At 43.8% G+C, this 14,217-nt stretch overlaps 1 protein-coding gene across 2 annotated transcripts in view; it reads right to left on the bottom strand.

Annotated features, from left to right (window-relative positions):
- B3GLCT (beta 3-glucosyltransferase) overlaps positions 1-14,217 on the bottom strand; it is a 159,819-nt gene that overhangs the window by 66,790 nt on the left and 78,812 nt on the right. For both annotated transcript variants that reach the window (XM_079773996.1, XM_079773997.1), the window contains exons 7-10: positions 13,221-13,357; positions 3,757-3,820; positions 1,994-2,113; positions 318-387 (exon numbers count right to left, since the gene is read on the bottom strand). In XM_079773996.1, the coding sequence (XP_079630122.1) occupies positions 318-387; positions 1,994-2,113; positions 3,757-3,820; positions 13,221-13,357 (391 nt within the window). The remainder of the gene's footprint in view (positions 1-317; positions 388-1,993; positions 2,114-3,756; positions 3,821-13,220; positions 13,358-14,217) is intronic.

The following is a 14,217-nucleotide window of genomic DNA, read 5'->3' as shown; positions in this document are numbered from 1 at the left end:
AGAGGACACTGTTTTGCAAAATGCATTCTTATTCACATAGTGTTCCTAGATTGCAACAGCTGAGCGTGTCCATTTCCCATTTAAAACACTGCTTTAAATAGTAGTTAGAAGGGTTAGGACCACTCAGCTTCCAATATAAAATTGTCCTTTCTAATTGTTCTCGGTGATTGAAGTGATATGATGAGGAATGTTGGTTATTCACTTCATCAATATATGTATCATTATCCCTTTCTTGAATTGATATCTGGTTTTTACTTTTTCAAAGATGGCAATTCGGAATCTAAAAATTGAATAAAAACGAAAAACCCAAAACATACTTCTATCATCATGAAATTTCTTGCACGTTTTTACTGCAACAAAAATATCCTCCTTCTTCACTGGATTTCCCTAAAAAACAAGGAAAAATAGATGCATATATGAGTGCATGTTATCTTAACTTCCTACCCACTTCAGATGTCACATGCTCTAGAGGTCAAATGCATTAGTGTCAGGAACATCTTCCTGTTTCTAGGAAGAAGTTTTAGGAGGAAAAGGAACTGTAGCTCAACTGAAAACGAAGGCTTTGATGTCAGCCAGACCAGGACTGGAATCCTAGCTCTGCCACTCATACAACATGTTATCTGGACAAGTCCATTCAGCTCTCTGAATTTCAGTCTGCCATTTAAAAAGCGGGAAAAGTAACCACCAGTAAAGCTGCTTTTATTAAGCACACCAGAGGTGCCCAATAAATGTCAGCTACATTCCCTTTTCTTTTTCTGGTTGATAAAGATTTTAACAAAAGGACAGAACTAAGGGGATGTCAGTGTAAAATAAGAGATGACTCCCTTTGGTGGGCCTGAACTTACTGTGATGTTTAAAGTATTTTTATGGTCCTCTTAATTGTCTACCCAAGTCTAGGCTACACTGCTGTTCTGTCCTATGCCAAAGGTAGAATTACCTCAAACATCTGATGGTGGGGAGGGCTGGAGACCTGAGCTGGCTCCAGTCCAGCTGATCACTCAAATGAAAGGGGGCACATAGAGAGATTTGTGGACAACTCACTCCCAAGGCCATGGACTGCATCCTTGCTGTTCTGACTGCTTTATCAGCTGTTTAGGCCTTCAATAAAATTCAGTCATGCCTCCTACATCACTTGGGATTGGTACCTAATGACATCTAACCACAGCTTTGTCATGTCACTCAAGATACTAGGAGGTCGCCCTCCCCACTAGATTCCCTAGAACAATCATTAAAGAACAAGCAAGTATAATGTCTACAATTGAGCAAACATTATAGATTCACCCCATTGTTGCTGTGTGTGTGTGTGTGTGTGTGTGTGTATGAGAATAAGAGAGAGAAAAAACATATATTCATCTTTCAAAATGCAACACACAGATGTCTGTGTGACTGACCTGAGAATAACAGGTAACATTTGAGGGTGGTGAGTAAATGTTTCCTTATGAGCAAGAACTGGTCACAACCTAGTGAGCTTCGGGGCCTTCAGGCTTGTCCTGGGGACTGGACTGAGGGCTGCCATAAGGAGGAAGTTCATTCTGGATGTTCTGGACAGTGTCAGGTGAGATCAACGTGGGGTCACCAGCTGAGAGAGTAATGAGACGGGCTGAGGCGAGGCTTGGGTATCATGGGAAGTGTTTGAAATTGTCTTTCTAGGAAATGGACTAGGTATTCCGATAAACACTTGCTATATCATCGACAAAAGAAGTGACTCTGAAGAGCATGGCAGGCAATGCTGCATGAAGGCTCTGGAGGAGGCTGTGCTGATCACTGTGCAACCTCGAACAAGGATTCCTCAGTGCTTCCCTCTTTCCTCCGTAAAATGGGGTGGTGACAGTGCTTACCTTAGAGGGCTGATATTAATAGAAACATGATGTACAGTTCTTACCTGGGGCACAACAAACATTTTTTTTTTCAGTATGTAAAGTGCTGGGACAACATATGCACAGCAAGTACATTATCCTTTGATGTGCAAGGAAGTTTTTCTTCTATTACTTACACACAGGGGGAGGGAAGAGTGGGATGTGGTAGCACAGTGGGCGTCCACACCATCTGTACACAGCTCAGGCACTGGAGTAAGGGGAGGTCCTTTACCGTTGTCCCAGATGTAGAGGGCAATCTGTCAGAAGGCAGGAGACCAGCAGTGAAAGAAAGAACTCAACCAACGCCACAAGTATGAGGAGGTATGCAACAGTTCAAGGAAGAGCAATCACACTTTCTATAGGCCATCTGAGATAGAAACATGTCAATTTGTCAATATTCAACAGCTCTTTACTTACAAAAATAGTAATTCCATATGTACTAACCTATCTTTTATTAACGACAATACACTAAGAATCAATATCCTGACCTGAAAAAATTTCCAAAGTTGTTATAAGCAACTAGTGGCCCAGTGTACAAAATTCATGCACGTTAAAAGGGAATTAATTAGAGGAAATATTTTAATATTGCTATTTGCCCTTTCTCTATGATAGAAGTGTCAGCGATGAAAGAAAATTAGTAAAATGTTAATGAAAATCTCCCTCCTGTCAGAGCTGCGGGACCTAGAATCAAGTCCTTGCCCACCACCCACACGCGCTTCAAAAATGCAGGAGACCCACACCCAGCTGGCCCCACCCGTCAAGTCCCTCTGGTCAGGGGGTGCAGCCTCAGATCCCCCGGCCCGGCGCCAGGTGTGGGGTGCAGTCTCAGGTCCCCGTCCATCTCTGCTGGGCAGGGGGCGCAGCCTCAGGTCCCCCAGCCCAGCACCGGGGTGGGGAGCGCGACCTGAGGTCCCCCGTCAAGCCCCGCAGAATGAGGGGCATGGCCTGAGGTCCCCTGTCAAGCCCCGCGGGGCAGGGGGCATGGCCTGAGGTCCCTCACCCCGGCCAGGCGCCATGCAGCCTCAGGTCCCTGCTGTTCGGTCGTGACATTACGGCATCCTAGCTAATTTGCATATTCCTCTATTATTTAGATAGATTGTAGAGAAGCTATTATGAGGATTCCCAAACATCACAGAGAAAGATGCAAGAAAATATTATCATGACTGGTTTCCTGCAGTATGGTCATGACATAGCCTAACCACCCAACTTGCTGAAAACATTGACAAATGTGGACAAAATATCTTTAAAATCATTGTAAATGGCTTGCTAAATTGGCACAAAAGTGTGGAGCTTATAAGGACAAAAATGCAAGAGTGAGAACCTGGGACAAGGACACGAAGGACGACAGCCTTCCTCTGGGATGTGGAGTGTCTGATTTGAGTTCCGAGCAGGCAGCCTATGACCCACCGAGGTGGGGTGTCTAACAGCAAACCTCACACAGAGCTGGGAATCTGGAGCTAGATGGAGGGGAAACCACCTCCAAACCTCCTCTGGGATTTTGTAACCAAAAGCTAGGCCTCCCTAACTGTGCCACTTACGTGGTCCAAACACCTCAGAGGGATTTAAAGTGGCCCCACATCAGTACAACTGGCAGCAAAAGCAAGTACAAGTCCTTGCTGAGGAGCCAGGACCTCAATGCAGGACTCAGAGGATTGTGAGACAAAATTCCAAAGGAGCAGGAACACTCAGAGAACCTACAAAAACACAAAGAAATCAGCTGATGAGCAAGCACCAGCAGACACAACTTCATCCAGATTGGCCAGAGTGGAATGACCTCGGTGAGGAGAGATGCATGGGTGGTGGGGGAGGATGCGCTATTAGGGAATATAGAACACCTTTTATATCAGAAGACATGAGATCCTGATTACTGAGACTTTTAACCAAATAAACCGTGACATACCTCATGTTTCAAATCTATTGTAAAGTCGGACCTCAGGGCCTCACTCTTTAACCTCTTGGTAAGCCTAGGAAATAGAGACAATTTGAGGGTTTTTCTTAAAACAGAAGAAGTGCCAAACAAGAATAAAACATTCTTGAGATTTTCCCATGTTTGAAAACAGGCGAAAGTACAAATGTTAAGATAAAAACAGGAATTGAATACCTGTGATACAAAGGACTGTGAAAATGCAAGGATTGTTTCAAATGCAGCATTCATTATTATAACATCTAGCAAATAATATAAAATACAATACAATAAATGCCTTTTTTTAAAAAAGCCCTAAAGCTTGTTGACTCTTGATAATCCTTACACTAACTAATGACAGAGGAAGAAAAAGATAGAAAAACAAAAAGCTTGCTTTTCACCCTCCAACTTCTACCCAAATGAATTACAATTTGTGGAGATTTTAGTGGAAGAGAGCATGTGGTGTTGGGGAAGAATGTCATTTTCTTGCTTGAAAAATCTTCAATGGCTCCTTGCAATGCACAGTCCCCCTGGGCCCAGGCATGCCTCTCCACCGCCCGCCCCCAGCCCCTCAGCACCCACCCGCCCCAACAGGGCACCCTCCTGCCTGTTCTCCGTTCCTGCTGCACCGCTGCCTCGAAAGCCCTCACCCAACCTTTACTTGGCAAACTTTCTTCAAGACCAAACTCAAGGCCACCTTCTCTGTGAAACCTTTCCAGACTTACCACCAGAACAAATGAAAACTTCCTTTGCTCCCAGAGGAGGAAGCACCGCCCCATGAGCTTTGTCACGTTCACTAGTCTGCTGTGCACACATCTTTCCCTGCGCTACACCTTCTGAGTCCTGCCAGCACTGCCCACCGTGCCTGGCCAAAGTGAGCACTCAGGGAGCAGCCTGAATTGACAGGCAGAATATTCTTTGATTCCAAGCTGAGGGAGGTAGAATTACATACTTACCAAGACCACTGGGATTCCATACGGTTCTATATTCATTACAGGGTTAGAGATGAGACCATCAATTCCAATTATAAACCTCCTAATATAAATTTTAAGTATAATGAAATAATGGTGATTTTAAAAGAAAGTAGTAATAAGTTCAAAAGTGTTTACTGAGTTATTAGCTGGTTAAGCCACAGATATTTCTTCAAAAAGGTGCTTTTTATTGGAGGAAAGATAAAGAAGAGTTGTAATTTCAGTTTAGTTATAAAGCATTTGTCTCATGGTTGATGCTAACATAGCCTGGTGGCAGGTGGCTGCAAAAGAAGCCCCATGCAATCTCTGTTGATTCCTACTCGGTCTCTGCCCACAGAATTGTGAGTTGGAGTGGGCAATGGTACAGGAACAGACAATATTCTCAGGCATAGTCCAATAGTATACATCCAGAGAAAAAAAGGTCAGCCCTGGCATGGAATCTTATCCAGTTCAAATTCTACTAATTTGGAGCCAGTTTTTAGAAATAAATGATATCAAGGTAACTTTGGAAACTGGACTCATGCCAAGTGCCTCCAAAATCTGATCAGACCACAATTAGACTCCCAAACCAGGAAAAGTCACACTTTGCTACAGGCAAGGAACACAAAGCTGTGATCAGAATCCAATGTCAGGCGACACCCATTGTGAGATGGTCACACTACACATGCCCCTTCTTAACAGATAATAAACACCTCTAAACTGTTAGCCTAAACATGCCCTCTACCTTTGTCTTTAAGTGTTTTTCTCATTCAATTCTTGAATTTTTTTCTTTGGGGGGAACCTCAGAGAGGTGAAAAGTGAAGACCAAGGCCTGTCTCTTTAAGATAAACAATGACCAACTGGAGGACAAATAAACATGTGCACTGACGTTCTTAAGTGGCTGTGTCTACCTCATCACATGGAGTGATGGCTACCTCAACATCACCAACTTCATGTTGATGGGTCACCTCATGCGACCCCGTGACACTGTGAGCCTACGTCAGTCACCTGCAAATGTGTTTAGTTCTAAAAGTATGCAGGATATTCCCCTAACATAAAAGGCTAGTCCTAGTAGTGGGGACTTATTTTCACTTTTCTATATACCAAGCAAGACAGCACAAGGGTTTTTTAAATGCTAATTTCAATAATCAACAAAGACCCCCACCCAAAACAATTAAGGCCAGAAATTTCAATTGCTTAGATAAAATATTTCTGCATTAAATATTCAAGGTCCTGCCAAATACGACATTTGATATTCAGCTTTCCTATTTTTAGAAGGCGTTAAGTCTTGACCCAATAACTGTTCTAAGGACACACCAGCTAGACTGCAAACTACCACAGACGTAGGGCCTCTTTGACTCCATTCCAGGAAATCTTCCCACGAGACTTTTCTGGTTCCACTTGCAAGCCAGTCAACAGAGTGAGCTGTTGAAGGAAATCTAGGTAAGGTTTGCTGGTGGAAAAATAATGGAGAGCAGTAACAGTGTTCTGTAGTAACACCTAACTGAAGAAATCACCTTATTGGAAGTTAATGCGTTTCTCCAAAGATGCTAGCATGTTTTTATGGATACTGTTGTTAAAATATCCCACAGGTGAATCACCAGGAAATGTTGAGCAGTATTAATTCAAACCTCACTGATGTGAGACGGCTAGGGGAAATAATATTTTTGGTGGGAAAATAGTCTCAGAAAGTGTGTGTCTTGACCACCTTTAAGTAACCAGTTTGTCTGGTGACTTGAGCTGGAGAAACACATTTATAACTGTAACTATACTAGTGAATTGTTCTGCCTACTGCATGAGCTAGAAAGCCACGGAAAGGAGTCAGAGGGAATCAACATTTTTGTAGAGGGTGCTGTCCATCATCTATACAAAACAGTTTCCCCTTCCTTCTTCCCAAGAGATTCCGGTTTTGATTAATTCTTGAGCTCGATAAATGGACTCCAGGGTTAGAATTAGTTTGAGCCCAACCCAAGCACTGAAATTCCCTGGCAAGTGTTAATGGTCCAGGGGTTGGTACATGCCTAAAGTTGATCCAACCAACTTCACTTGGACAAGGTCCAACTAAAGACTGAGGATAAGCATTTACTTCCATGGTTAGAGAGGTTCTCTACTCCTGGACATAAATAAAACACATTAGTCCATAGTGCCTTGAAACCACAAAGGGAACCAGATTTAGGATGAACTGAAGCTGTGTACTCAGCAGGAGAGACAGAGAGAACCAGAGTCCTCAGCAACACTGTTGATCTCCTGCAACAACCAACCACAGATCTCACCTTCCACAAACCTCAGACAACAGTGAGGTTTGAATTAACAGGAATAATATGTCCTTCATCCAGCCTGAGAACTATATAGCTACCAATTACAGGAGGAAATCAAGTCGGCACATTAGCTTTGGAATGGGGAGAAGCCAACTGGGAAGATCCAGTGTTGCAGTTGATGGAGCTAATTGGTACTTATGCCTCCTTTATTCTAACTATAATACCAATTTCTTGAAAATTAAGTAAGAATCTCCTATTGGGAGATCTGTATCTGGGTCACATTAGCTGCTATGCTAGATGGATTATGTCATTTTTTTTTGTTTGTTTGATAACTTGTCTGTATCACAAGAAAAAGGAAATACAGTCTAAGATAAGCAGAATTTTTAATTTGGTCCTATGGTAGAGTCTGCATTTTTATTTTGTTTTGTTTTTGCTGGCAGTGGAAAGGGAAGAAAGACAGGGAGAAGACCATGAATATTAATTAACTACAAACATCCCATGGTTTGCTGGTAAGCGTTCAGTGTTGTGAAAGCAGATGACACTCAATATGGAAGCTTCCTCTATCATGCTATAATTATGGGGCAAGTACTAGAAATTTTCTGAACTCATGAAAAAGAATAGTCTTTTGGCCCAAATTCCCTTAGGTGTAGCTCTGTACACATACTACTGCAGTGGCATGAGGTCTTAAGCTTGTCCAAAAGGAAGTGAGCTGGCACTTGTCAACGGGTGTTTTCAATGACTTCATAAATACAGGGAAGAGAATGATGTGCTGTGGAACTACCTCTACAGGATGCCAGGCAATCCATAACATAAGTGCTGAATATGTGGGCTGGTGCAGAACTTGCAGCCCCAATTCACAAAGCCCCGACAGTTGGTCACATGGTGACATGAGGTAGTTAGGAGATGAGCCGTGGAACCTGCCAGTGCTTGGTGGCCTCTACACATATGAGCAGTGAGGCCAGACAGCAGAATCGTAGACCCAGAGGTTTTGTACATCAGGTGAAGCCTTAATGCCAGCAGGGTCAGCAATAAGACTGGACAAAGCTAACCTGTGTGAGGATAGTGGGAGTCAAAGACATGTTCAAGACACATCACTACCAACCACCTGGTTTAAAAGGGGAAGGTAGGTATTTCTTTTTTTTTTAATATGTACTTTTTAAATTCTTTATTGTTTAAAGTATTACATGAGTCTTCTTTTTTCCCCCATTGACCTCTGCCTCGCCACCCCCTCCCCCAAGCACAAGCCCTCACCCCCCTACTGTCTGTGTCCATTGGTTTTGCTCATATGCATGTATACAATTCCTTTGGTTGATCTCTTACCCCCTCACTTCCCCCTCCACCTTCCCTCATAGGTTTTACAGTCTGTTCAATGCTTCTATGTCTCTGGTTCTATTTTTGTTAATAAGTTTTTATTGATTTCAGAGAGGAAGGGAGAAGGATAGAGAGATAGAAACATCAATGATGAGGGTGAATCATTGATCAGCTGCCTCCTCATGCCCCAAATTGGGGATCGAGCTTGCAACCCAGGCATGTGCCCTGACCAGGAATCGAACCGGGACCTCTAGGTTCATAGGTCAATGCTCAACCACTGAGCCAAGCCAGCCAGGTGAAGATAGGTATTTCTTATACCTAACTCAATAAAAGGTGAATTGCATTCAGCATCGAAATAGGTTTCCAAGAAGGTCCTTGCTAGCTGGGGAAATAGGGATGGAAGAAGAAAGGTGAAACTCTCTAGACTAGCAGGATTTGCATCCAAGATGAGAGGCCTCCAAGTTCAGAGGGGTGGGATAGAGAAAGCAGTTATGCTGGCTTCAGAGAAATGGCTATAACCCCCGGCTTACTGTACAGGTTCTTTGTAGGTCTGTTGGTTTCCTCTTTGGCCCTGGGGGAAGGAGGTGCTGTCTGCACTCAGAGAACATCATAGGACAGGTTATAGCTGTACTTGTCCCTCTCTCAAGAGAAAGACAATTCTCTCTCCTCAGTACCCCTGCCCTCTGCCCCAGCCCATCTAAGAATGGAGCAGGGAAACTGAGGATCCTCCTGGACATGGCTGGTGCAGATTGGGGGCAGGGTGTCCTTGCTCAGCTGTTTCAGGACAGGCACAGGGTCATGGTTTTATTTGAAGATAACAGAATCCACTGCCGCCAATTTAAGCACAAAATACATTTATAAAAGCATATAGATGGCTCACAGGATTACTGGAAAGTCAGAAGAAACTCTAGGCTGAGATTGTCAGAATAATCCGACAGAAATGGGTAGTCAAGGGATTGTGGCCTCTGCCTCCATTAGGAAGCTGCTAAGCATCAGGGAGCCACTGTCTTGGCTGCCAGACCCCAAATGATCCCTCTCCTATCATAACCTCTCAGGTCAATGGACCCACATGCATTATCTCCTTCCCTTTATAACTGAGTTCCCAGAAAGAATTTTCCACGGGTCACTTACCTAATGGAAGTTGCCTCCCCGCGCCCCCCTGCCCCCGACGCGGGACTGTTCCCTAGCAGTAAGGAAGGCTAAACAGCACGGAGTGTTGTTGCTGTAATTTTTGGATTCTCAACAGAAAATATTATTAACCTTGAAAATATTTTGTCAAGAAGGGGATTACACTGTAAGGAACTTTCAAGTATTAAGGGACTCATCAAGCAGTTTCAGCCAGCCACTAATGACAAGGTATCTACTACCTCTATACCTACAACTGGCCAGGAAGCTTTTCAAGACTCCAAACCCTAGATACAGCACACTTCATGTAAGAAATAGAAACCTTTCACCCTTGAAGACATAAAGGCCACAACTGCTTTATCATCTTTCTATTCCTTAAAAAATTAAAACACATAATAATTAATCTGAAGTATTCGGATTAATGAAGACCTGTTAATTACCACATTTCTCCAGAATTACAAATTAATTATCTTTATTTTCCACATCTAAAGAAACCATCATAAAGTTAAATAAATAAATAATAAAAAATAAAATAAAAAACATTAAATTAATAAGTAAATTATTAAATAAATAAATAACAAAATTATTAAATAAATAACAAAAAATAAAATAAAAAAGCATTATTGCAATTATACACACAAAGAGCTGGGTATGAATATCTACAATGCCTCCTGTCCCTCTGTGTGACCCATATTTAAGCATGCATACCCATACACATGACTAGTAATCAATTGCCAATCCCAGGCATGTTACCAATTTGCTTTCTTACTGACAAAGTCAGGCCTATTTATTGTTGACTAGATCCATTAACAATAGTAATGACACTCTTTTGATATCCTATATAATAAAGAGGTAATATGCAAATTGACCATCAAGATGGTTGCCCCCATGTGGTCAAAGATGGCCACCCCCATGCGGACACAATATGGCCACCACAAGATGGCCAGCAGGGGAGGGCAGTTGTGGGCGATCAGGCCAGCAGGGGAAGGCAGTTGGGAGGGACCAGGCCTGCAAGGGAGGGCAGTTGGGGGTGATCAAACCTGCAGGGGAGGGCAGTTGGGGGGGACCAGGCCTGCAGGGGAGGGCAGTTGGGGGGACCAGGCCTGCAGGGGAGGGCAGTTGGGGGGAACCAGACCTGCAGGGGAGGGCAGTTGGGGGGAGAGGGGGACTAGGCCTGCAAGGGAGGATAGTTGGGGCGACCAGGCCAGCAGGGGAGGGCAGTTGGGGGCGACCAGGCCAGCAGGGGAGAGCAGTTAGGCGTGACGGGGCCAGCAGGGGAGAGCAGTTAGGGGTGACCAAGCCTGCAGGGGAGGGCAGTTGGGGGGGACCAGACATGCCGGGGAGGACAGTTGGGGGGACCAGGCCTGCAGGGGAGGGCAATAGAGGGACCAGGCCAGGAGGGGAGGACAGTTAGGGGTGACCAGGCTGGCAGGGGAGTGGTTAGGGGGTGCTCAGGCTGGCAGGCAGAAGCTGTTAGGGGCAATCAGGTAGGCAGGCAGGTGAGCGGTTGGGAGCCAGCAGTCCTGGATTATGAGAGGGATCCCAGATTTGGAGAGGGTGCAGGCTGAGCTGAGGGACACCCCCCCCCCCGTGCACGAATTTCGTACACTGGACCTCTAGTTGTGTGTGTGTGTGTGTGTGTGTGTGTGTGTGTGTGTGTATAGTGTGTGTATATACATATATACAGTATATATACAAACACACACACACACTATACACACACACACACACACACACACACACACACACACACTGAGTGGCCAGATTATTATGATCTCTGAATGCATAATAATCTGGCCACTCAGTGTATATCCTATATAATAAAAGACTAACATGCAAATTGTCCCCTTGACCAGGAGTTTGACCAGCAAGCAGGCCGGCCAACTGCCCATGTCCCTTCCTGCTGGCCAGGCTGGCTGGACCCCACCCATGCACGAATTCATGCACCGGGCCTCTAATATACACTGAGTGGCCAGATTATTATGCGTTCGGAGATCATAATAATCTGGCGACTCAGTGTGTGTGTGTGTGTGTGTGTGTGTGTGTGTGTGTGTGTGTGTGTGTATATATATATACTAGAGGCCCAGTGCATGAAAATTCATGCACTGGAGAGGGGGCGTCCCTCAGACCAGCCTGCCCCTTCTCACAGTCTGGGAGCGCCCTCAGGGGCAGGAGGCAACCCGGTGATCATGGGAAGGCCATGTCCCGATCACACCTCTGCTGCGGCCACTGCCAGCAGCACAAGCCTCGGCCGGCCCTGGTTACCTGAGCCTCGGATGGCCCTGGGCAGCTGAGTAGCCACCATCAGAGGCTTGCCTACGCCTCGGGCCAGCCCTGGGCGGCTGGGGGCCTGAGGGGACTAGGGGACTCTGGAGGCAGGCACGCGGAGTGGCTGGACCCACTTGGGGGCCGGCCCAGCCGTGCTGTGCGCCTGCCACCCTGGCCAAGCTGAGGGGACTGGGTGCCACCATCTTGTGGCTGTGGGCACCGCCATCTTTTAGGGCATGGCAGTCAATTAGCATATTCCCTCCTTATTGGCTGTGGGCGCTGCCATCTTTGTGATGGTATGATGGTCAATTTGCATATTCCCTCTTTATTAAATAGGATATATATATACATATATACACATATATATGTATGTATATATATATATATATACACACACATATATATATACACACACATATACACACACATATATATATACATATATATATATATATATACACACACACATATACATATACACACACATATACACACACATATATATATATATATATATATATATGTGTGTGTGTGTGTGAGTGTGTCTGGTCATCCGGTCAACCAATCAAAGCATAATATGCTAATGATATGCTAAGACCGCTCAACTGCTGACCATGACATGCACTGACCACCAGGGGGCAGATGCTCTGACTGGTAGGATAGCTTGCTGCTGGGGTCTGGCCAAAGGGGACTGAGTGAGAGAGGCCAAACATGCCCTGGAGCCCTCCTGTGGTCCCTCCTCAGCTGGCCAACCTCCTCCATCCCTCCCCGGCCCCAGTCATGCACTGGTGGGGTCCTTGGCCTGGCCTGCACCCTCTCGCAATCCCGGACCCCTTGGGGGATATTGGAGAGATGGTTTTGGCCTGATCCCGCAGACTAAGCCAAGGGAACCCACTGGTGCACAAATTCATACACCAGGCCTCTAGTGTGTGTGTGTGTGTGTGTGTGTGTGTGTGTGTGTATAGAGAGAGAGAGAGATTTTTAAATAGTGAGGGAGAGGGAAAGAAACATTGATACGAGAGAAAAACATTGATCAGTTGCCTCCTTCATGCACCCTGACTGAGAATCAAACCCACAACCTGGTTACGTGCCCTGACGAGAATTGAACTGGTAACCTTTTGGTACAAAGGACGATGCTCAACCAATGAGACACAACAGTAATAACACATGAAGGTAGACTTCTCAGAGCATGTATGTGCCCTCCCTTAGTCTCACAATTTATTTTTTGTTTTAATTTTTATTGAATATATTGGGATAACATTGATTAATAAAATTATATACTGTAGGTTTCAGGTGTATAATCCATCACCTATATGTTGTATTGTGTGTTCACTATCACAATTTATTATTCACCTTATTTTGCAGGTGAGTAATAAGGAAGCATAGAGGGGTTGAGTGATGAGTCTGAGGGGACTAGTAAGTGATGAGGCAGAAGAAAAGACCCCTCCAGGACTTTCTGCTCTACCACACACTGCCTCTGGCTGAAAACCTATTTAAGATCCATCAATTATAACACTCAACAAAATAAAAAAATCTAATAAATTCTTACTTGTTTAAAAGTGGAATACTAAGGGCCCAGCCAGCAGCAAAGTCTGGGTATTTAAAAATTGTAGGATCTTCAGAAAAGGCATAATGGTGAATTATTGTAGATTCTTCATCATGTAATGCTTTTCCTAAAAACCAGTCCTGTTAAATAAAAATATAAAATGTCATTTCAAAAAGAAAACATTTCATGTCACACCAAAAACAGTCATATAAGTAGTTTTAGTTAATTAAATATTTGAGGTAATAGAGAATTAGCACAAATTCTCTATTTTTTAATTTTCTTAACAAAAATATAACTAATATTCATGACAGTTAACAGAGCATAATTTTGTCTATAGAGTAATTTAATATATCATCAGAATAAATAAAATCTAGTCATTATACCATAACTATATAAGTAGTATTTTATAAAATATTCCATATCGAAACATTATTAAGTCAAAGAAAACAGTTTACCTTACACCCCATGGAAGTTTGCACAGAATTTGAAAAGTTCCTTCCAGAATCAGTGCCTATTTTATTCATTTATTCATTCATTTACTCCATTAACATATATTATTAGTTATTATCAATTACCATTTAACTTTGATTCCACACCAGACAGGAACATAGCTTACACAATAGTGGGAAGACAGAAAATAAGGAAATAAAGTGAGTTCAGATAGTGACTGCAATGTGCTATGATGAAAATGTGCACAGTGACCAGGGAAATTGTTACCTTGGAAAGAGGTAACAATTGAACTAAAGAGCAAGTACTATCAAGGAGCTAGCTATGCACAAATTTGGGGAATAACAGTCAAGGCAGTCAATACAAAATCCCTCAGGTGGGAAAGAGCTTGATACTTTTGATGAAAGAAGGAAATCTAGTGGGGTTAGAATATACTGGGAGTGAAGAAACAAGGTATAAGAGAAAGGCAGAAGATAGACAAAAGTGGGTTTTACATGCCAGTGGAATACAACATAGACTTTATTCTAAATGCAATGGAAGACTCCCACTTCTG

The sequence above is a fragment of the Cnephaeus nilssonii genome, assembly GCF_951640355.1.
Source record: "Cnephaeus nilssonii genome assembly, chromosome: 6".
Classification (NCBI taxonomy): domain Eukaryota; kingdom Metazoa; phylum Chordata; class Mammalia; order Chiroptera; family Vespertilionidae; genus Cnephaeus; species Cnephaeus nilssonii.
The sequence above is the reverse complement of the archived record's forward strand: the minus strand, read 5'-3'. Positions and strand labels throughout refer to the sequence as shown.